Source organism: Perognathus longimembris, chromosome 16 (assembly GCF_023159225.1).
Source record: "Perognathus longimembris pacificus isolate PPM17 chromosome 16, ASM2315922v1, whole genome shotgun sequence".
NCBI lineage: Eukaryota > Metazoa > Chordata > Mammalia > Rodentia > Heteromyidae > Perognathus > Perognathus longimembris.
In genome coordinates, this window is record NC_063176.1 from 27,120,569 (window position 1) to 27,145,449 (window position 24,881).

The 24,881-nt window shown below is 42.0% G+C and overlaps 1 protein-coding gene across 2 annotated transcripts in view; it reads right to left on the minus strand.

The window, feature by feature from the left end:
* Lnx1 (ligand of numb-protein X 1) overlaps positions 1–24,881 on the minus strand; it is a 104,553-nt gene that overhangs the window by 55,519 nt on the left and 24,153 nt on the right. Inside the window, exon 1 of one of the 2 annotated variants that reach the window (XM_048364789.1) lies at positions 19,636–21,380. The exons of the other annotated variant lie outside the window; for it this stretch is intronic. Coding sequence (XP_048220746.1) covers positions 19,636–19,727 — 92 coding nt within the window. The 5' untranslated portion in view covers positions 19,728–21,380. Of the gene's footprint in view, positions 1–19,635; positions 21,381–24,881 lie in introns of those variants that run through there. 2 annotated transcript variants of the gene reach the window in all.

A 24,881-nucleotide genomic window follows, 5' to 3' on the forward strand; every position in this document is an offset into this window, starting at 1 on the left:
AGGTAATGAGTACATTTCTTTTTGGACAGTGTCACCACTTCCCTCCCTCTCTCCCAACAAAAGCACATCTTAAAGTGTGTTTGACAGCCCAGCCATACCAATTCTGGATTCGATCTCAGGACCACCACATTCCCAGGTTAGTATTTCTTTATAAAGAGATTTACCAATGCCAAAGTGACATAGGTTCCTTGTTCTAAATGCCTCCCCAACACGATCATAACAAATCACTCTTTTGTGTTTCTATAAATAACTGGTGTCCTTCCTCTTTATTCTATACCTAATGATGCAAATACGATACAAAACGGTTAAACGATACAAAAACTGTGACAAACTACACTTAATCACCTCATATAAATGTTGACATCAGTATGGATTTTCTGCTCCAGCCCAAGTATTTCTTTTTTCAATTCCAAATATCTTTAACACTTGTTCACAATGATCATTTTCTGATTACATAGGAAAATCTATCTTTGTGTTTATTGTTTTATACATAGCACAAGCATTACTCATAACATTAGGTGAAGACTCACCTCTAAATCTGTTTCTGAATCTTAGGGTGGTAATGCAGGAAGTGATTTTCCTGTCAACGTTGATCTCTCCTTAAAATCTATGGTAAAGGTGGAGGTAGTTATATAAAAAAAAAGACAGTCAACTTACATGATACATGAAACCTTTTATGGAGTCAAACACCCAGCAAGTTGCAAAGGGTTCCCAGGAAGCCTAACTAACCACACCCTGTAACCCGGCAAAGATGGGAATGTGTTTGTCATTGACAGCAGAAAAAACAAATGTCAATGAGCAGAATTCCTTCCTCATAAATATACGAGTCTACTGAGTTCCTCTGTTCAGGAAATGGTATGGGGATGCCAGAGGCCCAGGTGAGCTGAGCCTATGTCTCTAGGTCAAGGTGAGACTTGCCCTACAGCTGGACAGCTTGGCTGCTGGCAATAGCTGCTTCTTTCTAAGGAAGCCCCTTCTCGATATGAAATAGAAAAGAACACAAATTAAAGTATCAGTCTTCCCCTGACTATATATGAAAGATATATATGTGTATATATGTATATATACATACATATACATATATTTTAATTATCTTGTGGTCAGGAATGCTAGTGTATGCCTATAATCCCAGCTAGGTGAGAATCAGAGGTTGGAAAATGGAGGTAGGTTGCCTAACCAGTACATGGATTTGAGTTCAAGTCCCAGTACCACCACCAACAAAAAAATCACACCAACTCTACCTAAAAATACTCTCAAATACGGAACCCAGAAGGCAGGAAGGGGGAAGGTCTACACAGGTAGGTGGATATCAGGATCACTCTTGGGGTCAGATAGAACCCCTTCACCCCTTCTTCTCAAATGGCCAGGGAAGACTTGAGCAAACATGGGCAAGCCTGAGGGCTTGCCCAGCCACAGAAACTCCCTTGTGTTACAATGTCTTTTGCTACCTACCACAGCTTTCCTTGCAAAGTCTTTTTTTTTGCCAGTCCTGGGGCTTGAACTCAGGGCCTGGGCACTGTCCATGAGCTTCTTTTCCTCAAGGCTAGCACTCTACCTCTTGAGCCACAGTACCACTTCTAGCTTTTTCTGTTTATGTGGTATTGAGGAATCAAAGCCAGGGCTTCGTGCATGCTAGGCAAGCACTCTACCACTAAGCTGCATTCCCAGCCCTGCAAAGTTTTTTTTATTACATGGAGAAAACAATACATTTGGGGCTTCTCTGACTCCGTAGAGAATACAAGGAGGAAGTAGGCAGACAATGTGACATGGAGGGTATGGGGCTGGAATCCCTATGCTTTTCTGATTGCATTAGTTAATCTCTGAGAAAGCGCTTAATCCAAGGACTTGGGGTACTATTCATCTGACTCAGCCTCAGTTTTGGAAAAATCAAAGTCCACCAGCTCAAAATGGTGTCATGGCATTTGTTGGGTTAAAATAAAACCTCTTCCCCAGGTATCCTGAATCTCATTTGAGTCATCTGTGATCCAGAAACTATGATTGAAAGAGCCTTCAGACACACAGGTGTTCAGCTCACTGGGGACACCATGCACAGATCAAACTCTAGCAGCCATTAGTGTCCAGTCTCATTATTTTTATGGCCAAGAAAGACGAAACAGGAACACATTGGAACAAAAGCCCTTTGGGAATAGAGGAGGGAAAAAACCCAAGAAAGTAACTGAAGACCCTCAACAAAGACAGAATGTTCTGTAACTTCTGGAAGCAATCAGGGAAAAAAGTGATCCAAACAGCCGATGCACATTCATGTACAGACAATCTTACATGGCCAGACTCAGAAAGCCAACTGGTTGAAGAGGGTCCAGAAAGAGAACTAAATCAACATAGTCCCAACCAAAAGTGGGACCATGTCCAAGGGTTTAAGAAGATTCAAGGTCTGCTTGTTTGTTTGTTTTAACTGAGTTAGATTCTCCCTCTCCCTCCCTCTCTCAGTTAGTTGTGGGGCTTGAACTTGGGGACTGGACACTGTCCCTGAGCATTTTTGCTCACAGCTAGTGCTCTATCACTTTGAGCCACAGCCCCACTTTCAGTTTTCTGGTCTCACACACTTTTCTTTCTAGGCTGGCTTTGAACCGAGATCCTCAGATCTCACCCTCCTGAGTAGCTGGGATTACAGGTGTGAGCCAACAGCACCAGGCCTGAGTTAGATTTTCTGACTACAATCCAATCACTGTGGGACTATCCTAGGACATCAAAGCTGCTCATGGTGTGCCACACCACGCAAAAGTGCTCATGGTATAACCATACCAGCCAAGGGCTCCCCTGGGCACCAACAGAAATAAGAAGACCCCCTGCCAAGTGAAGGACCAGGTGCCCAAGGCCCAAGTCTGGATGACAGAGCTGTCCATGTGTCCCCTTCCTAGATTGCTAGCAGTATTCCCCCATCCTCTGGCCTTCTAATTAAAATCTTGATTAGTGTGAATATTATTTTACCCTCTGTCGGTGACAGGAATGGGAGTTTATAGGTATTTGCCTACCTGAGTTAACTCTACCTGAGTTACGCCTAGGTTGATAAAATGCTCAGCTGTTCCCTAGTGCCTTCCTCTCATGTGTAATATTTTTAAGACTTTGAGAAGATTTTAGAGCTCTGAAATGTCTGTTCTAATTACATGAGCAAGTGATTCATAGGAATATTCTTTTGTTTGCAGAAAATGACTCAGTCCTAATTTGTTGGGTTTAACCCCAGGAGTCTTAATGTCAGTACTGTCATTGACTAAAACCTATGCTAACAAAGATACCGCCCACTGCATTATTTTCAAAATATGCATGCAGAGGGCAGAAACTGACTTCTTGTAAGATCTAAGGTGTTTGCCATACCAAGGCTATTCCTCTTGGGAATCAGCCATAATTAGGATTTGATTTCTACTGTCAATGGCTGTCATGAGTATATCCATGGCCAAGGCTGCCTTGGCCACATACTTAGAACCACACATTTAGTATTTTCTATTGCTCCAGTTGTTTTTGTTCAGGCTATTAATCAATGCCAAGTGTAATACTATTTGAATAAAGTAAAATGGCATGACAACTATCCTGTGCTTGTAACAGCATACAACAATGAGGTGTCCCTTGAATGCATACCAACCTTAACTGCAAAGCCAAGTGCCACACTACCATGTAAACATCTTAAGAATTATTAGCCCAGTGCTGGGTGGCTCATGCCTATAATCTTAGCTACTCAGGAGATCTGAGGATTGAGGTTCAAAGCCAGCCCAGGGAGAAAAGAAGAGTAGGAACCACTGAACAATGCTTTCTATGGAAAGCAGTTGTGGCTCAGAGTGGTCACAGATTGAAGCAACCTCACATATTGGGGTCACACATTTGTCCTCAGGAAAATGAAGGCATTGGATTTGGTTCTAAAAATAACTAGCAAGAATGTATTATATGATTTCAGGATTCTCCAGTGGGTGGGTGGAGGTATTAATTTAGTTAAGATACCTTGGCAACTGGATAAACTTTAGCAAATTCTCTGTACAATCATGTGGACTTGGCAAGGTCATGTTACACTAAAGAGATTGGGTTGAATAACATTGATACTCTGGGGAAGGGTGAATAATTAGTGCCAAAACTATTTACACTGTGGAAAGTTCTAAGCTTTGAGGGACTTTATAATTTCAACAAAGTGAGTCTGACTAGCAATCCCATCATTCTTTTTCTCTAAAGAAATCATGTTTCTTTTATTCCAGTTTCTAACTATATCAAGTGGAAAAGAGTAGGTACCTCTTTAGTCATGTATCAGAAACCCTTAGAATCAGTGAACAGATTGGAATACTTGAGATAAATAAAATTAGAGGCTATGACAATAACTGTATCAAATAAACACTTGCCAAAAGGAAAGCATGTGAGTTGAAACAAAACATGTTAGCAATAACTTTAAAATCCATAGCTCATCTCAGGTCATGAAAACCAAGAAACCAACTAGCCTACTTTGGCTGCTGGTGGAAAGCAAGAGCAAACACGGAAATAAAAATGCTCCAAGAAGCAAACACTGAAATGAAAACACTAAAATCCTGAAATACTAAACTCTTTCAAAGCACAAGTAGTTTTGGATTTAATAATTTTATACTGGAGAATTACAAGTTCATACAAATGCATTTGGACACAAAACTTAGGTAAAATACTTTGGCAAACATGAACATGCATAAATCAGCTGCAACCGATGACACATGGTCCCGAGGAACACAAGAATTTGACTAATATGCTTACTGAACAACAGTGTGGAAGGGTAGGGAAGATGAATAATTATTGCTGAAAATTACCCTGCACTCAGGGGACGTCAGACAATTGGAAAAGGACCAACAATGTGTGATAGTGATATAGAAAGAACACAGAAAAAGCGAGCCGGAGAAAATGAGCATATGGTATATGGAATTGTTGGTTTAAGACACTGTGGAATGTTAGGGCAGGAAAATGAAAAGATTCAGAAAACCAGGAATGGATAAACAGAATAATTTGCATTTAAATGTCCACTATTGAGTTTACGAAATTATTTTGAAGACCAATATGCAACACAGTTTTTATTGTAATTAAAACTATAAAGAGATTGGGGAAGGAACTATTGTGGACTGAACAAGTTGTGCTGGGGCAAGATCTCTCTTGGCCCAAAGATCTCAAGAGAGGTGGCCATTACTGAAAATGGAGGACGATCCCAAAGAAGTGTGGTGTCAAACCCAGTCATGTCTTAACTACCAACCATCATTTGATATATATATATATATATATATATATATATATATATATATATATATATATATAAATTAGGTTAGCTACAGATACATCTGCAACTAGAGAATCTACTAAAACCATAGCAAGTAACAAGCTAGAGAAATTTGGAAAGTAACACAATTTAGGGATGAGGAAGTTAAACTGATTTCTGGAGCAGTGATCAGGCTGAGGAGGGAGGCCATTAACATTGCAGTCTGTATTCAGAGCACGTGACCAGAGTGATATCTAATCAGTGATGTGTAATCGACCCCTTCCCTACCTCTCCTTCTAGAATAATCCCTGGGAAGGTGAAAACAAAAGGATGCAGCCCACAGTAGCTCTTACAAGGCTCTCACTCACTAACCACAAAAATCCTGGGAAGACCTACACAGCAAGGAGAAGGAATGAAATGCCAGCTTCCAGCATAAACATGAGATCTTATGTGAAAAATAACTAAAAGGACTGGAGGCATAGCTTAAATGGTAGGGTATCTGCCTACTAAGAGCAAGGCCTAGAGTTCAAACCCCAGTATGCAAAACACAAAACAAAACAAAGCAACAACAACAACAACAAAGAAAAACTAAAAAATGAAGTGGGGGAAATTAAAAACATCACATTGAAGAAACTCTATTTCTTTAGTCTCCTTCACCACCTTGCTCTATTCTGAGGCCCAGAATAGGTGTCATTGGGCTCAAAATAGACACTAAGTGTTGGGGAACTCCATGGAAAATCAGCACTTGTTGAGGATTCCTAACTTCTGAATGATGTTAAAGAAATTCTAATTCTAGGCCAGATGCTGGTGGCTCATAGATGTAACCCTAGCTACTGGAGAGGCTGAGATCTGAGGATCATGATTCAAAGCTAGCCCAGGCAGGAAAAATCTGTGAGACTTTTTTTTTTTTTTGCCAGTTCTGGGCCTTGGACTCTGGGCCTGAGCACTGTCCCTGGCTTCTTTTTGCTCAAGTCTAGCACTCTGCCACTTGAGCCACAGCGCCACTTCTGGCCGTTTTCTATATATGTGGTCCTGGGGAATCGAACCCAGGGCTTCTTCATGTGTAGGAGGCAAGCACTCTTGCCACTAGGCCATATTCTGAGCCCTCTGTGAGACTTTTATCTCCACTAAAAAAAAAAAAAATCTGGAGGTGAAGCTGTGGCACGGCTCAAGTGGTAAAGCAAAAAGAAGCTTAGGGACAGTGCCAGGCCCTGGATTAGCGTGCACGCACACACACACAGACACACACACACACACACACACACACACACACACACACACACACACTTCTAATTCCCTGAAGAGTTGTACTGCTGTCCCAAGTAGAACCCAAGGAGGCCCAATGATGAGAATCCCAGAAAGATGTTCAAAGTAACAAACCCAAAACGCCAACTGTCCAGCGGAATCTTTCCTAAAGAGAACAAGTATACAGGGGACAGAGGGTGAGAAGTTAGCTTACAGAGTAGCAAACGTGGAAATACAAAGAGCTAACATACCTATGTGCCAGGCATTATAGCGGGCTGCTCTGCGTGGTCTTTCAGGCCTCTCTGTACTCCTTGAGGTTGGCACCATGATTAAAGTTAAGGCAACTGCCTGAAGACATGCCCAGGTGAGCTGCAAAGCCAGTATCTAGCTGGCTAAATTCACATTCATACAATCATACTGTATGTTCTTAAACATACCACAAACCTACCAGGGCTTGTATCTCAGAAAGGAGAGATTCCCACACTGATGGTGGCCAGATGCATTTTCTGTAAGAACTAAGAATGGCAGCTAAAAGGGAGGGGTTATTCCAGATGCATATATAAAAAGATCCCTTTGATCTTCTGACATCTATCATCAATTAGCTCATGAAGCTGAAACAGTTTTGGGCTGACCACTTTAAGAATTATCTTTGAGACCTCTTACAGTTATTTTCTTATGCCTACTTCAGTGCAAAAATAACTGTACAGGGGCTGGGATATGGCCTAGTGGCAAGAGAGCTTGCCTCGTATACATGAGGCCCTAGGTTTGATTCCCCAGCACCACATATACAGAAAATGGCCAGAATTGGCGCTGTGGCTCAAGTGGCAGAGTGCTAGCCTTGAGCAAAAGGAAGCCAGGGACAGTGCTCAGGCCCTGAGTCCAAGGCCCAGGACAGGCCAAAAAAAAAAATAAATAAATAAAAAATAAATAAAAATAACTGTACAAGTTAGAAAGCACCATCTGTAGCTTAATTCTAACTGGCCAGAGAAACTACCCAAATATTCTATTCCAAACAGTGGCTCTATATGGAAATCACTTGTCTGGCTCAGAATTCCTGTCAGTCCTTCCACCTGTCTGGAATTATAGGTCTGGAGCAATGTGAAAACACATAGCAGCATTCCCATCACTATGACAACCAAGGGAGCTACAGTTGGGGGTGGGGGTGGGTCCTGGAATCAGGATGCCTGCATTCCAAGCTGTCTGGATCACCGAGGTGCTTCTTTAACTTCACTACATCTTGTTTTTTTCTTCATTAAGACAAGGTTCTCTGCACTTGCTGTAAGGTTCAACCGAGGTCACTTATTTAGCATCACCCAGGCTAATAATATTTATAGCACACTTACAATCTTCCAGGTGTCTACTAAGTGCTTTGTGTATATTGTATCTGACTCTTGCCCCATGAGGTAGGCACTACCATGGACAGATCAGATTTAAGATGAGATACTTAAGGCTTAGCTGAGGGTAAATATGCTGCTCAAGATGATCCAGCTAGTCAGAGATGCACCCAAGGTTTGTGCGGTTTTTTTTTTAGTGACAAGCTGAAGCCTGGAACTGCGTTAAATCAGAACACTGCCCTTCTTCTGCCAGTCTTTTGTATCAGAAATCCTTAGAATTATGTTAAGCCTTGCAATGTCCTATTGTGAGAAAAGCTTTGTTGCAGGCAAATGATCCTAGGTTCCTTTTGTACAGAAGCCACCAAGGAAATCCCATGATGCCATGCTCTGAGCATGCCTAGGAAGTTAGTCCTCAGCCGAGGACCAGGATGCTCACTCCCTGACAGGCGATGTGCAAGCTAACATGGATCACCATGTCACATCTCTGGCATTGCTTTGCCTAAAGTTGTTGAGAATTGTAACATTTACAGCTGTTTTACTGCTTCCTGGGGATACATTTCATACACTCACGGATACATTTTCATTGTTCTCGACACAATGTCAGGACTTGTTCAAAGCCACATAGCTTATGACAGTAGTGCCCCGTCATTTGGATAAGTTGCTATGCCTTGGTTTATTCATTCATAAAGTGGGAGGTTAGGACTACATCACCCCCAGGCCTCCTGTAAATAGCTAGCCTTCTGAGCTATGGACTCTACTAATCATGTGCTAGGCTGAATCTTCCTCTTCCAATAGAGGAAGGGGGAAGCTGGCCAGGAAAGAGGAAGTAGACGCTAAAGTGTCAAGCTACAGTGTGAGGAATCAAATAGAGCAGTGACTTCTGGGGGTGGGGGCAGATAAGGAAGGACTCAATGAATGTCAGAAGCAGAGCTGCGGGCCTGGGTGACCTTGGTCTGCTGACAAATGACTCAGACCTATCTCAGACTCCACCCTAAGATGCTAGCCAGCTCGGTCTCGCTTAGGTAACTCACATACCTGCCTGTCCAGGGAGAACAGGAGGAAGAGAAGGTGATCTCAATAATTTTACCATTTTCCTTTTCTGATCTCAGTTCACCATGCTCACTGGGGATGAAGTTTAATTCTTAGCATATTTTATCAAATTAGACTCCATCTATTGTGAGAGGGACTCTCATTTTACAGACCACCAGGAAACAAAAATATAGTGCCAATTTTTTTTAATATGCAGTCTGCTTTCAGAGCTGTTAAAATATGGCTGATATTGATGAACTATGTTCTTGTAACTACAGCCCTTATTAATTTAAATGTGCAATTTAAGAGTTTCTTATGTACTCAACACTATAGTAAATACTTCATATAATTTTATTCACTACCACCTATAAAGTATTATTACCCACTTTTAGGTGAGAAAATCTCAGAAATGCTAAGTAACTTGCCCAAAGGTACCCAGCCAATAGAGACGATATAAAGAACTTTGAGCCAGGTACCAGTGGCTCATACCTGTAATCCTAGCAACTCAGGAGGCTGAGAGCTAAGGATCACAGTTTGAAGCCAGTCCAGGCCGAAAAGTCCGTATTAGACTCTTCTCTCCAATTAACCACTCAAAAACCAGAAGTGAAGCTGTGGCTCAAAGTGGTAGAGCTATGAGCAAAAGAGCTCAGGGACAGAGCCTAGGCTCTGCGTTCAAACCCCACAACTGCAAAAAAAAAACAACCCCAAACAAACTTTGAGTCAGCCTGATTCCAGTGTGCCTGGTTACTTCCTCAACAAGTTGTCTCACCCCCAGCCTCCTAGTGTGGGCTACTTGATTATGGATGGCAGAGTGACAAGTGGCCTCATTCACGGTCTCCATTCATCCCTCTCAAGTTCTGGGTAGAATTGCTAATAAAGGAAAAAGGTGAGAAGAGGGCACAGGAAATCTGGAGGATACTTAGCTCTGAGTCTACAAAAGAAGAACAGAACAAACAGGTTTCCAGAGGTACCAGGCCCACTAGGGGTTAGGCTTCGAAGGGTACCAGGCCTAGACCGGGCATTGGGTTTGGAAAGGCACCAAGCCTGTTAGGGGTACTTCTTTAGACCAAAAAAACAGAGTCAAGAAGAAAGTGGAAGCTGATTTATGAAAGCTTGGACAGAGAGCAGGGTTACTGTGAGATCTGTGATTATGGTTCAAGATTCCTGGCACACACGTGCCCCTCTAAAAAAATCAGAGAAGAGACCTACAGCTTGTGACAGCATCTTTTCTCAATGATGTTTATTTTAAAATGTTCTATGTTTCAGGTTTGGTGAAGCTGGCTCCTCCCAAGCCTACTCTTATGTTTATGACAAAGATGTAGCTCTGGGTAGTGGGTCTCAGAGAACACAGGCGGGGAGAAGGGCCATTGGGCACACAAAGGAATAGTCCCTTTCCTCTCTCTCTCAGAATGGAATATGACTAAGAGGAAAGGATGTTTCCACAAGCTTGATTTGGCCTGCAAATGTGGGCCATTTCCTGCACCATTCCTTCCAAGAGCAATCCCACAGACTGTCAGTGAGAAAGCATCTTCTGGTAACTCTGAAAATGTTGTGTTCTAATGCCAAGGAGTTCAGAGAGCTCATTTCTCAAGCAGTGGTTGCCAAAGCATGAGGGAGGAGGGAGGATGGCGCTAGAACTCTAGCAACTTTCTTACCTTTTAAAAATGTTTTAGTACATGTTCAATAACAAATATATGAATGTAGTTGTATAAAGATTAATACATGTACACATATCTAATATAATATGTAATTAAACATATAAAATATAACTACATATATAAAATAGATACATAAAATATGTATGATTATTCATATAAATATATAATTGACTATATATATGTACAGGCAACTATATATAATTCTATACATATGCATATGCACAAACTCCCTTATTGATGTAAGTCTTGACTAAAAATGGGGGCGATTATCTTCCTAAGAAGAAGATACTTTATTAATCATCCTCTTTACCTCCTAAAAGTTCCCGGGTAATAAGATCATTAAAAACACTCGAGTTGGCTGGGCATGATGGCTTATATCTGTGGTTGTAGCACTCATAAGGCTGAGGCAGAAAGACTACAAGTTATTAAGGATAGCTTTGGCCACAAAGCAAGACACTGTCTCAAAGCAAAACAAAAACAGCACTATTCAACTCTTATCAAATCACAGTTAAATGCATAAAAAGACTTTATTGAATATCAAATGTTTTGGATCTTTTCTTCTTCATATTTCCCTCAACATATATGGTAAATTTAAATCATTGTTTTCTTTCCTTTTCTAGTTACTAGTTCAGTATTTGGAATTTGCCAAGTATATTCCTCCAGACTCATCGCAAGAACAAGTCTTGTATCAGTACAGGAAAGGGAAAAAGAGAAAAGTGACTTAATAAATGTAACAACTAATACAAAGTAAACCGTAACAAGAAAAATTATGAGACAAAAGTGAGGTTTGAACTGGCTGGATATTTGATATTAAGAAATTATAATGACTTGGTTTTGGTGTGATATTAATATGTGCTGTGGTCATATTCCTGAAGCATCAACTCTTTGGGAATGTAAGTCTGCATACAGTAGAGACACTTGCACACCCATGTTTATTGAATCACTATGCACAATAAGCAATGGCATTGGCCCATGTGCCCATCAACCAAGGAACAGATTACGAAAAGGATTCCTAATGGAATATCATTTGGCCATAAAGAAGAGCCATAAATTACGTTGTTTGTAGGCAGATGAGTGGAACTGAAAATCATCATACTAGGTGAAATAAGCCATATATGGATTAAACATACAGATATTAAACATATAGAATTACACATGTAGATATTTACACATTATATATAAACATATGTGTGTGTGCGTGTATAATGTAAATGGTGGACTGTTTAAGGGAGGAAGCCAGTGTTGCAAAGGAGGCAGAGAGGAGAGGGTAAAGAAGGGTATGTATGAATGTAATTGAAGCACATTATATGCATGTATGAAAGTAACATAATGAGCCAGGTGGCTATGGCCCATCCTGTAATACTAGCTGCTCAGGATGAGGACCATGGTTCACAGACAGTAGACAGGAAAGTCTGTGAAACTCTTAACTTCAATTAGCCACCCCCCCCCACAAGTAGAGCTGTTACTCAAACAAAAAAGCTAAGTTGTACCTAGGCCCTGAGTTCAAGGCTCATCACTATTGGCACACACACAAAAAAGCATAACGAAACCTATGAAAAATTGTAAAAAATTTTAAGTGTGGGATGGGATGGAGGATAAAATAGTTTTAGAGAGGGGGTGAATATAATCAAATTACACATTATATCATTATATATTTATATACATATATCCCAATGAAATTCCTTCATACAATAAATATTAGCATATAGCTAATAAAAATAAAATTAAAGAAAAAAGGGAAAAATTGAACAAAAATATCTACCTCTTTGCTTGGCATGGTGGTGAATACTTGTAACCCCAGAACTTAGGAGGGGCCATTAACACATTCAAATGAAGTAAGGGAGCGATGGAGCCTGAAGACATACTGGGTTACACAGCACAGGCTACACAGTAAGACTCTGTTTGGTTTTTTTTAAATAAAAGACTGTCTTCTAGAGATTAAAATACAAAACATTTACAGATTAAACATTATGCTATCTGAGGTTTTCTTCAACATAATTCAAGGAAATATCCATGAAATAAGACTGGACATAAATTATCAACAAATCTTGATTGTCTGACAATGAGAATAAGATATGTGGAAATTCACTGTACTCCTCCCTACTGTTGTACTGTTTGAAATTTTCCATTATCACTAGCTAAAATGAGAAGAAAAATCAACCACACATTAATCAGCAAGATTTTTTTTAAAGAACTCTAACTTTCGCTCTCAGTCATCTGACATACTCATGTAACTAGAAAATCAAACAGTTTGCCATGCATTAGCGTGAACTCTTAAAACTGCTGAGTTTTCACTGGGCAGCAGTTTTCCAAGGGAGACATCCTACATGAGACAGTGAATAATTTGAAACTGTAATTTCTTCACTGCTGCCCAAAGAGAGCTTGTTGATTGTCAAGAAGGAAGAGCATAAAGCAGGGTCATGACGCTCTTTGCACATCAGAGGGTCATCACACAGCTGAATTTTGATGAGTCCAGTACAAATGGATCAGGACAGGTAGCTTTCATTTCCTCTACAATACACACAAAACTGGCTCTGCTAAAAAATGAAATGCTTAAAGATGTTCAGAGAATCACTGAATTCAAATGAGGCCTGGCTTTGCTCCCTTCCCCCCATCCCTTAATTGGTCCTCATTGCTATTTGGATATGATTTTTCCACCTCATTCTATTTTCTCTGTAAACTCTACTTCCTTCCTTTTGGCTTCTAATCCAAACTTGCTAATGAGCTTACAACCTGATAAGAAAAAATACAGAGATCAGCAGATTTTTTTTTTCCTTTTTGAACCTTCAAAGTGCCAAGTTCTCTCCTTCTTCCATAACCTAGACACTATAAAGCTATTAAAAAGATGTAGCCCTCTATTATGTGGTCTACGGCCAAACACCTGGCCTCAGTCTGGATGGATAAAGCCAACTAGAGAGGAAAAAGAAGCTCGATGGCTAGTTTTGCTAGAAGTCCTTGACCTAAGGAAGAGCAATAGAAAAACTAGACCACCTAATGAGCAATACAACATTAAGGCAAGCAATCTTGGTACTTGGAATCCCAGAATGCCCAGCTGGGTTTAATTGAAGGCTTGCTCTGGCCCGTGAGCCCCGAAGTAACGTCCTCATTATAGAATTCAGCTCACGGATCGCCGTGTGCTTCACAGCTTGTTTTGAGAAAAGTTATCCTGGAGAAACGTGGGTGGTGGGTCCTTGGTGGGTGATCTGTGTCCCTGACTTCTGGGGTGACCCCAGTTTGCAGGAAGGACACACACAGTCACCCCCCTCCCCCCCGCCCCGCCACTTCCCTCCCTCCTCCTGCTCTTAGCAGTTTCTGCAAGAGTTTTTAGCCCTTCATAGCCCTACATGATTCAGGTTGCAAAATCTGAATCACCCATCTTTAATTTCCTGAGTACAAAACTCCAGTGGGAAGAAGATATTGCTATTGAGAAATACTGTCTCGAAGGAATCAGGATTAAGAAAAAAAGTGTAATTTTTCTCTCCAGATTCTTGGCAGGAATACTGTGAAAATCATGCTACTAACAAAGCAACGTTAGTTATCGGACTCTAAGTTAGAGAAAGAGAGCTGGCTTCCTGAATAATGATAATATAAAGACACAGTTAAGCAGTAGCATTACTTTGGGGATGTGTTTCCCTCCACCAGCCATGCTAAGCTGTGTGGTTGATAACTGTGTCATTTCAAGCAGAGGACAGAAAAGCACGGTCCTCACATTCTGTGTGCGTGCTCCATGCTCACTCAGCACTTGCTCCAGACCCATCGGCAGGTCATAGCTGCCACCAAGAATAGGACAGTGAAAAATATTCCCAAGGGTGAGTGGGACCTTATTTTAAATGTGGAGGAAGTTTGAAATAAACCTTTTCAATTTTCTGCCAATGACTCTCAAGGGTTTGCTGTGCAGATAATAAAATGTATCTATCACCATTCCAAGTTCCAAGATTTTTCCCTAAGGGTTTTGCTAAACTAAATATTTAAAGATAACATGACAAAAGTCACAGCAGATCACCGACAACTTCATTCCTCAAGCACAGAGCTGTACTCTTAACCAGCTGAGAAGAAACTGGCCTGGATCTTTTGGAGTAAGATAACATCCCCTTCTATCAAAAACCAATGCCCTTGTCACAAATTGCCAAGCTATAACACAGCCTGGTCTCATTCAGTTCTACTTCAATCTGCATTCCATGGAGCTGTAGCTGAGTCTCTGGACATTGACACCTCCCAAGCTCTCCTATGAACTCAGTAGGTGCAGTGGAAAGGCATGAAAGTTCCTGATGATGCACACACAGCACAGCGTAGGGGGACATGTAGCACAGAGATGATTGTCAATAGGCAAGTAGGGGTTGATGCCTCCCGGGGGTGGGGGTGGGGGGCTGGCAAAGGAGCATCAGAAGACTCACCTGGGAAGATGAAATAGCACTGGGAATGTGGAACCTATTTTCATCACTTGAGATCTCAAAGATGAGAGCAATGGTCCCATGGCTCAGCACTTTAATTTTACTAGGTATCTGCATTTTAAATCAAGTCTAGCCCCCAACTCTGCTGGAAGTGGTTTCTAGAACCCACTCTGTGATATCGACTTCACCTTCATCATCTGTGTGCTGGACTCAACATAGGCTAGAAACATGAGTAGGCTTCTTTGCTAGATTCTCTTTAGGACAAGGAAATTCAGAAAAAGTTTGAGAGGACTTATGCAAGGGCTCTGAGGGAAAGAAAGCCTTGTCTTTTAGTCAAGGAGTATTCTAGACTCTGATAGACGGTAACCAAATACTTTGATTTTAGGCTTTTTCTGTTGAATTCACTTTCTTGTGAGTCGAGGCAACAGGTATCCAAGGACATGTTTAAAAACAGGTCACTGCCTCAAATCATAAGCTATTGGCCCTGAAGGTCAAACCCAGCACTCAGAAGTGATCTGCAGGGGGCTGGGGATATGGCCTAGTGGCAAGAGTGCTTGCCTCTAATACATGAAGCCCTGGGTTTGATTCCCCAGTACCACATATACAGAAAACTGCCAGAAGTGGTGCTGTGGCTCAAGTGGCAGAGTGCTAGCCTTGAGCAAAAAGAAGCCAGGGACAGTGCTCAGGCCCTGAGTTCAAGGCCCAGGACTGGCAAAAAAAAAAAAAAAAGAATAGAAGTGATCTGCAGGACTGAACCCAGGGTTGCTGTTTGGAATTGAATTACCTGCCCACAGGCATTATACAGATAATGGACTATATTAGATCTAATTATGTATGCATATATGCATATTCAGGTATTCAAGCTCATGAGTGCTGGAATTGGCATTCATTTTGCAGTTGGCCAGAGGCCTCACCATGTCCTTTCATTTGATACTGAAATGAGTCAACAATTTTAAACAATGCCTGCCTGGCTCCTGTAGGCATGTGTATTTGAAGGTCCTAGGGCTGTACTATAAAACCATTCACTGGAGGAGCGCCAGTGTTCTAGCTGGGACCCAGGTGGGCAGAATTCACAATGAGAATGTGTTAGTGCAAGAAGAAAAATCTGGGAGGCTATCACTGAGAAAGCTTCATTCAAGGCCAGGAAGAAAGCTGGCCAATCACCAAACTACCCAGCAGCCCTTAGGTCCTAATGACCTATGATAGGTGAAAGAAGAGGCTTTTCCCCGAGGAACTTGCCACAATTGCCTGCTCCCTGGAATGCTAAACTAACCCAGTAACCCCTTCATTGTTGATTTCCAAAGATTTGGCCAAACCACCTTTTCTTCTGGCAGTACTAGTAGGCATTCTACCTCTCTAGACACACCAAATAATTTTGTCCATGGTGTTTATACCATCTGAAAGGCTTTCTTTTCCTACCCCCTGACTAGGCTTAGTTCCTTCCTATAGTTCAATATCTAGCTCAACATGCAAAGTCTGGGAACTGGAGGTGGACAATCTCTACCTCCTCTCAATAGACTGCCTACTTTACTGTGAAAATTATATGAGTTAGCAGTGAAATAGCCTATCAGGGAATCATGGCCCATGGAGCTTGAAGATGACAGAATAAGCTGATAAACCAAAACCAGTCTGACAATGAAATGGGGTAGAGGGTGACAAAAGAATAAGGAAGTAAGAAGGGTTAAAAAAAAAGAGGAACAGGACAGTCAATCTTTGACATCATAACCTTTCAAGCAATAGAAAGGAGTTCCACAAATCAGAAAACTATCTACAAGGACTCCAGTTCTCATTATTTATCCCAAAGCCCAGCTCTGTAACAGATGCTACAACATGGTAGATAAAGGACTGAAATATTGTGTTCCTGTGGCATGTCTATGCCCTGTGCTCTCTTTCTCTGCCATACTTCTTTCCTAACGAACTGTCCTATCACCTGTACTTAAGTCTTAATCTTTTCTGAATTCTCTTGCCAGATGCAAGCTCAACTTAGCTTTTAATCTTTCTGGTAACATATTTAGTGTGGTGACTGGGAAATTAGGGATTAACTATGTCTTTTTCGGACTTGGAATCATTGAGAAGTTATATTAAAAAAAAGATTTACATTCTCTTGCCTTTATCATGCCCTATAATTTCTTATTACATCAATTTCATCTGCTCAGCTATTCAGCCCTAGAAGGTGGGTCCTGGGCCTAATTTCTTACTGCCCGTACTCTTTCAAGAATGACATGGTACCTGCAATGGGCCTGCAGCTCACAGATTTGTTTGCTATCACCAGAAACAGCTGCGCAGAATTCCTTCAAAAAGCATTCCCAGTAATTGGACGCTGAGAAAATTCCGATGAGATTGGAAGCACCATCCTGGAAACTCTCTAGCATCGTGCTTTCTGGTTGGCATCACATTTTAAGAGTAATGACCTGCCTATGTCCTCTCTTCATTCACAAAACGTTGTCTATGATGCATATATTTGTAGGATAAGACCTTGTTCAGCCAAGATGGAGAGTCCCCTTTCAATAGGATACTAAATTGGAAGGTCTTCAGTAGTAACTAAAGTGGAGTAAGTGGTGCTCCCCAAAAGATATATCCACTCAGAACTGTGAATGTGGCCTTACTTGGAAAAAAAGGATCTTAGATGTGAAGTTAGGTTAAGAATCTCAAGATGCAACCATTCTGGAGCACCCAAGTGTATCTGAACTCTCACAATTAATTTCCTTATTTAAAAAAATAGGAGAAATAAAATCAGAAAGAACACAGAGGTGAAAACCAGGTGCAGGCAGCAATGAGAATTGTAGTGGTGCAGCCATAAGCCAAGGAATGCCTGTAGCTACCACTTGAAAATGAAGGACATAAGGAAGGCTCCTCTTCTACACTTTCATAGGGAGTGTAGGCCAGCTGGCACCTGGTTACTAAATTACTGGACTTCCCACACTGTGAGAGAATAAATGTCTAGGTACTCCCTTGTAAAAACTTGTTAACAACAGCTTGAGAAAACAAGTATAGTGAATGGACAGGCAGGAATGCCATCTGATTGGATTACAGTGATCTCAACAGCATCCATCAGGAGAGAGGAGGGAACATTTCATAATCTCAATGAGACTGTCTGCTGTCATATTTTCCTAGGAAACCTTCCCAGTGTCTTTAGTTCCCTAGAGATGCTCTCTTTCATTCTCCCTTTGAACAGACCAGGTAAGCCTGAAAAGCAGAGTTCCCAGAATAACTGCTTTGCCTCCAAGGCATGAGGTCCATGTGTCAAGCACTTACTGAGCGGTTACTTTGCTAGACAAATTGGTGAGACTAGCCAATCACAAGAGAGACCCTGGCTGTCACCACATGGCCCTGCCAACCACACTTTTCTCATCAGGGGTCTATGAACTTGACTTTGAGTCCTTGTTTTCATTTTCCCACTGACTAATTTGTATGCAAACCAATGTTTGCTTTTTTAACCTATCTGGTTAATAGAACATTTAAGTTTGGGGAGCTAGAGGTATTGCTCAAGTGGCAAAGCACCTCCTCGCAAGCATGAGGTCCTAACTTCAAAAGCCAGTAGCAGCCAGGTGCTTGTAGCTCACACCTGTAATCCAGCTATTCAGGAGGCTGAGATCCAAGAATAGTACTTTGAAGACAACTCAGGCAAGAAAGTCCTTGAGTCTTTAATTTCCAAATAACCATCAAAAAAGCAATAAGCAGAGTTGTGGCTTAAATGTTAGAGTACTCACTAGTCTTGAGCAAAAAAGCCCAGGGTTAGCACCCAGGCCCTGAGTTCAACCCCAAGGACCAGCATACAAAAAAAAAATCCACCCTAATATCATTTAAAAAAAAAAAAAGAACAAGATAAACCTAGTGCCCTTTAAAAATTTTGAAAAATGCACTTTTGTAAATGTCTCAAACACTGTTGTAGCCCTTCTGTGTGATTGCCTGAATCCATTCATACTGCTATGCAAAAGGGGCCAGAAAAATGCTCATTTTAGAGGTTGGGAAATTGAGCAATTTCCTCTAACAAAATAGGCTTTAGCCTATAGGATAATATCATTATGTTTCAAAGATGCATTAGTTAGAGGTGAAATGTCATGACAGTTACAATCTACCCCAGACCATTGGTTACCCCCTCTGTACATCACCTTGACAATAAAACTAAATTAAAATAGAAAATATATGAAGCAAATGTACCAAAATATTAATCATTAAGCTGGGGTGATAGAAATATTGGTGCCCATGTCACAATTTCTAACCCATAGGCTTAGAAATGATCAAAAGTGAAAAATAGAACATACACACACAGAGTTCGCTTTTCCCTTTTTTGGTACCTGTTTTAGGTACAGGCTGATAATGTTAAAAGATTGACGTCCGCTTGTCATTACAAATATACTATAGGACAAAAAAAGAAAAATATATACACTATAGAGAAACCTTGCCTATGTGGGCCTGCAAAGTCTGTTCTTAATGGCTCTCGATGTTCTATTTATGGAAGGGAAAGAAGACCTATCTATTGGGAGAAGGCTGAATATGAAAAGAAAATTAGCAACGTTGGCACAGATGCAGGGAAACAATGCTTGGGGAGACAGCGCATCTGCTAAGATGGTGTTTTTTGTTAAGTCACAGGCAGCACAGCTAAGCATGCAGCGCAGACACTGGCAGAGTCTCTGCCATGGCGTATGCAGGGCACATAGAATGTATTCTTTCAAACACACATGCCAGCTAGGGAGGTGCCTCACGTCCCACCCCCAACACACAGGACACAGAAACACAGGTGCAGCAGGCACAGAGAGAGGACTCACAGTTCAGAGTACAGGAGATGCAGGTTGCCCACATTGTCAATGTAGTTAGCAGGGCTGAGCCAGGGCAGAGCCAGCAACAGAAGTGCCTTCATTTTTCCCCTTGCAGGCTGCTGCCTTCCTTCTGGCTACCTTCTCTCTGCTGGCTACAGGGACTCAGCCCAGCCCCTTTAGGGAAACCTGTTCATGTCCCCACAATCAGTCGATCAGAGCGAATCTAACTTGGAGCCTGTAGATTAAGCCACGCTATAAATCATAGGTCTGTAAGAGGATTACGTCCTTGGAGTCTTGGATGAGGAGATGGGAGATGGGAGGGACTCGCCATGCTTGGCCAGAGGGCTTAGGCTGAGGAGAGCAGGGCTGATGCCTGGTAGAGGGACCAGCCCCTCCTGCACGATGCCGACTGGCTCTTGGGAAGCAGCTGGTACGTTTACATCACTGGCCAGGAGCAGCCAGACTGAGAGCAGAGAAATGTGTTGGAAGAGGGCAGAGCCTGGCACTTCCAGACCCCACGTGTGAATAAGCAGAGAGTCAAAAGCTGCCCCACAGCCTTGCTTCGAGCAAGACACTGGGAAATCAGCCTCTGCAGCACAGCATGGAGGTCTGAGCTCAAGGCGAGCTTTTAGACACTAGGACATGGGAGTGCTTTAAGCCTGAGCCATCTCCACCTTCTGAGCAGCAATGCATATTCAGAAAGCATTTAAGACATTTTATCCATCACTGTCCTGGTTACAGTGACACAGATAAGCATGGTGACAGCTTGCTGGATGATCTTGCAAACAGGCTGTCTATGGAAGGAGAGGCTGTGTTACTGTCTTAAAAAATGTTCTGTTCAGATGATGTACAGGGGCCTGTCCTACATGAAGGGGACTCCCATTCGTCCTTGAATTAAGCTCTGATTGTACCGGATAGTCCCAGGCACTTAAGTCCCTGAGCCTAGTCACTTCATTTTTAGAAACAGAACCAATAGTACCTGGTCCACAGTAACTGGACCCTATCACCTCTTCTAGTTGGAAGAGCTGTGAGTCTAAGACTGAGGATGAACGCTCATGGATGCAGCATTTGCATAGAATGCATGAGGTCCTGGGTTCAATCCCCAGTACCACAAAACCAAAACCAAAAAGACAACATGTGTTGTGCTAGAGACAGCACCTGTCCTAAGATGAGGACTGCACTGTAAGACAGAAGACTCTTTTCCCTCTGTTCCACATCAAGAAGAGTCAAGTCCGCTGTCAACTCAAGGCCTGAGTCTTAGCTGAAATGGCTCAATGAGACAGTTGTACTAATAGCAACCAAGTAGTGCCATCAAACTGGCCTGGATAGGAAGAAAATATACAAGAAGAGACTGACTGCTAGCAGCTACACAGCAAGTAACTGGGGGTCTGGCATCTGAGCTCTTCTTACAGCTGAAAGTAGGGTACACAAGAGCCACAGAATGTACAGACTTCACTTCTACAGTTTATACCAGAGATAAGCAACTCTGACAAATCATGACCTGTAATCATTTCTAGTTTTGGGGGGGCTCAAACTTGAATTCTATTCCACATAAGGCTGCAGGAGTGAGTCAGTGCTGCTGAGGCCCCAGTACAGAGGAAAACAGGTTTGGTGTTTAGTTGCTGGAGTCAGACAAGCTTGAGATTGGAATTTTAGCTCTGTTCCATGTTGGCTGTGTATCATTGGGTCTATTACTCCGCCTCTAAATTTCCATCACCTCTTCTATAACAGAACAACATTGCATAAATATGGTGCTTCACTTGGAGGGTTGCTGTCAAGATGGGATGGGGGAAGTTACATGTTAGCATCTTTTTCTTTTTGCAAGTCCTGGGACTTGAACTCCCTTCCGTCTTGGGCACTGTCCCTGGAGCTTCTTTTGCTCAAGGTTAGCACTCTACCCCTTGAGCCACAGGGATACTCTGCCTTTTTCTGATTATGTGGTACTGAGGAATTGAACTCAGGGCTTCATGCATGCTAAGAAAGCACTCTACCATTAAGCCACATTCCCAGGACACGTTATCATCTTTTACTGAACTTGGAGTTGTACAATCATGGGATGTGGACCCTAAAGCTCCATCCTAACACATAAATAGTGTGACCTATCACCCAGGCTGCCAGGGTTGTGTTGACACTGTACTGTGACCCCTGCAGGCTTGGGCTGTTCAGGCTGCTACTGCCATTTGCTGCCTTGTAGAAGGAAGGTGCTGCTCATTCATGTGCTTGCATTTCAGGGGGTGGAAAATGAATTCAAAAAATACAAATACAATGTGAAAATGAAGTTTCTGCTTCCTGCTTTCCTCTTCTGTCATTACTCAATCATTATCCAATATCCACTCTCTCCTTATAATAGACCCTGGTTTTGTTCAAGGTTAGTACTGTACTTAGCCTTTTTTTTTTTAACCAGTCCTGGGACTTGAATTCAGGACCTGGGTGCTATCCCTGAGCGTCTTTCACTCAAGGCTAGCACTCTACCACTTGAACCACTGCTCCACTTCCATGGTCTTTTTTTTTTTTTGGTAATTTATTGGAAATAAGAGTCTCATAGACTTTCTTGTCTGGGCTGGTTTTGAACCTTGATCCTCAGATCTCAGCCTCCTGAGTAGCTAAGATTACAGGCGTGGGCCACTGGTGCCTGGCTACTTAGCCTCTCTTGCCATTGGTGCCTGGCTACTTAGCCTCTCTTGCAGATGGTGGTAATGTAACATAATATTGGCCAAAAGTTTTAAGCAGAAATTACTAGGAGTGGTGTCTCAGAAAGGAGATAATCCCAATTTGCACATTGTACGTTGCCCTTCCTACTTGATATTTTTGTGGAACTTAAATGTGATGCTGGGGTTGAGCAGCTATTTTGAGAACATGTGGTGACAAACTTGAAGAGGGAAACTAAAGTGAAATGTAGGAGGAGCCTAGATTCCTGATGGCATTATGATAAAATCATCCTACTCCTAGGCCTTGTGTTCTATGAGGGAAAGAAAACTTTTCTCTGGCTAACCTTATAACATTTGAATAATCCATTACCTACCTTCGAGATGTGCATTAACACAATCCCTTGGGAGTAAAATCCCTACCTTCAAATGACATGGACTGTTCTATAGCTTCCTTGCTGGTAATGAGCTCTAAGCTCATCGCTTTAGCTGCACCTTGCTTGACAGTGCTATTTACCCTTACATGTCATCTCAGCACCCCCCTACCCCATCCTCCCTTGTTTTCTTCTTTTGTGAAACCAAACAGGAGCAAAGTATGGAGTAAGGAAAAAGTTGAGTTCAGGGTTAGAAATTCAAAGTAAAGACAGATGGCAATGCCCACTCTGTAGAGGTGCCCAGCCAGGCTGAAACAAGCAACCAGACCAGCAGCATGGGTTCTCTTCCCTGGGTGAGACCCAAAGCTCCTTTTCGTTGCTCTGAAATTCTCCCTGTGCTGTAGCCAGTAGACAGAGCCCTCATTGTCCAGACCATACCACAGAAAAGGGCTCCTGTCAGTGGGCAGGGGATCCCAGGATAGATTTTTTTTTTTTAAAAAATTTAATTTATTTATTAATTAAATTTTGTTGACAAGGTGTTGTGCAAAAGGGATACAGTTATGTAATAGGGCAGGGTGTACATTTCTTGTGATATCTTTTTTTTTTTTTTTTGGCCAGTCCTGGGCTTGGACTCAGGGCCTGAGCACTGTCCTTGGCTTCTTTTTTGCTCAAGGCTAGCACTCTGCCACTTGAGCCACAGCGCCCCTTCTGGCCATTTTCTGTATATGTGGTGCTGGGGAATCGAACCCAGGGCCTCATGTATATGAGGCAAGCACTCTTGCCACTAGGCCATATCCCCAGCCCCTTCTTGTGATATCTTATACCCTCGTTTTTCTTTCCCTTCCCTAGATCAGGTAGGCATATATACAATACACAGTTTACCAAAAACATATACAGTAGTCACGTGGCATATGCCAAAGGAAATTCACCTAGAACTTTAAATATAATGTCAACAATAGAGTTTGCTTATCCTTGTCTTATATGATCATACATACATAGCTTTTGAGCTATTGTGATCCACTTAGAGGTCTATTTTAGACCTTTTTATGTTTAGTAGCTGTTTGGTTTTAGTTACATGATGTAAGGTCACTGACCCAAACCTGTGGGAAATACCATTTGACAAGAAGTTTTTTGTTTCACAGACCTGGTCTCTACTGTCACCACCCCCCAACCTTAACAGTCATCTATCAAGGAGATCATGCCCCTTTTTTTTCTGTGTTCTAGGCTTGTCTCACTCAACATTATTTGTTCAAGTTCTGACCATTTCCCTGAGCATACCAATATTTCACCATTTCTAATAGCTATGTAGTGTTTCATTGTATATAGGTACCATATTTTTTGGATCCATTCATCTGTGGAGGGGCATCTGGGTTGTTTCAGTATTTTGGCTATTGTGAATTGTGCAGTGATAAACATGGAAGTGCAGATGTCTTTTTGATATCCTGAGACCTGTTTTTCAGGATAGATGCCTAGGAGAGGTATGGCTGGGTCATAGGGTAGGTCTATGTTGAGCTTTTTGAGAAACCTCCATACTGTTCTCCAAAGTGGTTGTACTAATTTGCACTCCCACCAACAATGGAGAAGGGTTCCTCTCTCCCCGCATCCCCTCCAGCATTGTTGTTGCCTGAGTTCAGAGTATAGGCCATTCTAACTGGAATGAGGTGGTATCTCAGGGTTGCTTTTATTTGCATTTCCTTTACTGCCAGGGATGTTGAGCATTTCCTCATATGTTTCTTTGCCATTTTTATCTCTTCTCTTGTGAAGTCTCTCTTTAGCTCCTTTGCCCATTTCATAATTGGTTTACGGGGCTTGGAGGGGGTTAGTTTTTTGAGTTCTCTGTAGATGACGGATATTAGGCCTTTGTCTGTTGCTGTGCTGGTAAAGATCCTTTCCTATATGGTTGGCTGTCTTTCTAGTTTGGTGGCTATGTCTTTAGCTGTGCAGACACTTTTTATTTTGTAGTAGTCCCATTTGTCGAGACGCTCCCCTATCTCTTGTGTCCCTGGGACTCTATTCAGGAAGTTCCTTCCTGTGCCTATAAGTTCTAGTGTCTTTTCTACTCTGCCCAGGATAGATCTTTAGGCATTGGTACTCCTAGGCATTGGAACAAAGTTAATTAAGACAATACTCCCAGAGAACATACCGCCAGGTGTGGCTGAGGACAATGGCATCATGTTTTCATTCTGACTCCCTTCAAAAAACACTAATGGGGGCTGATAATATGGCCTAGTGGCAA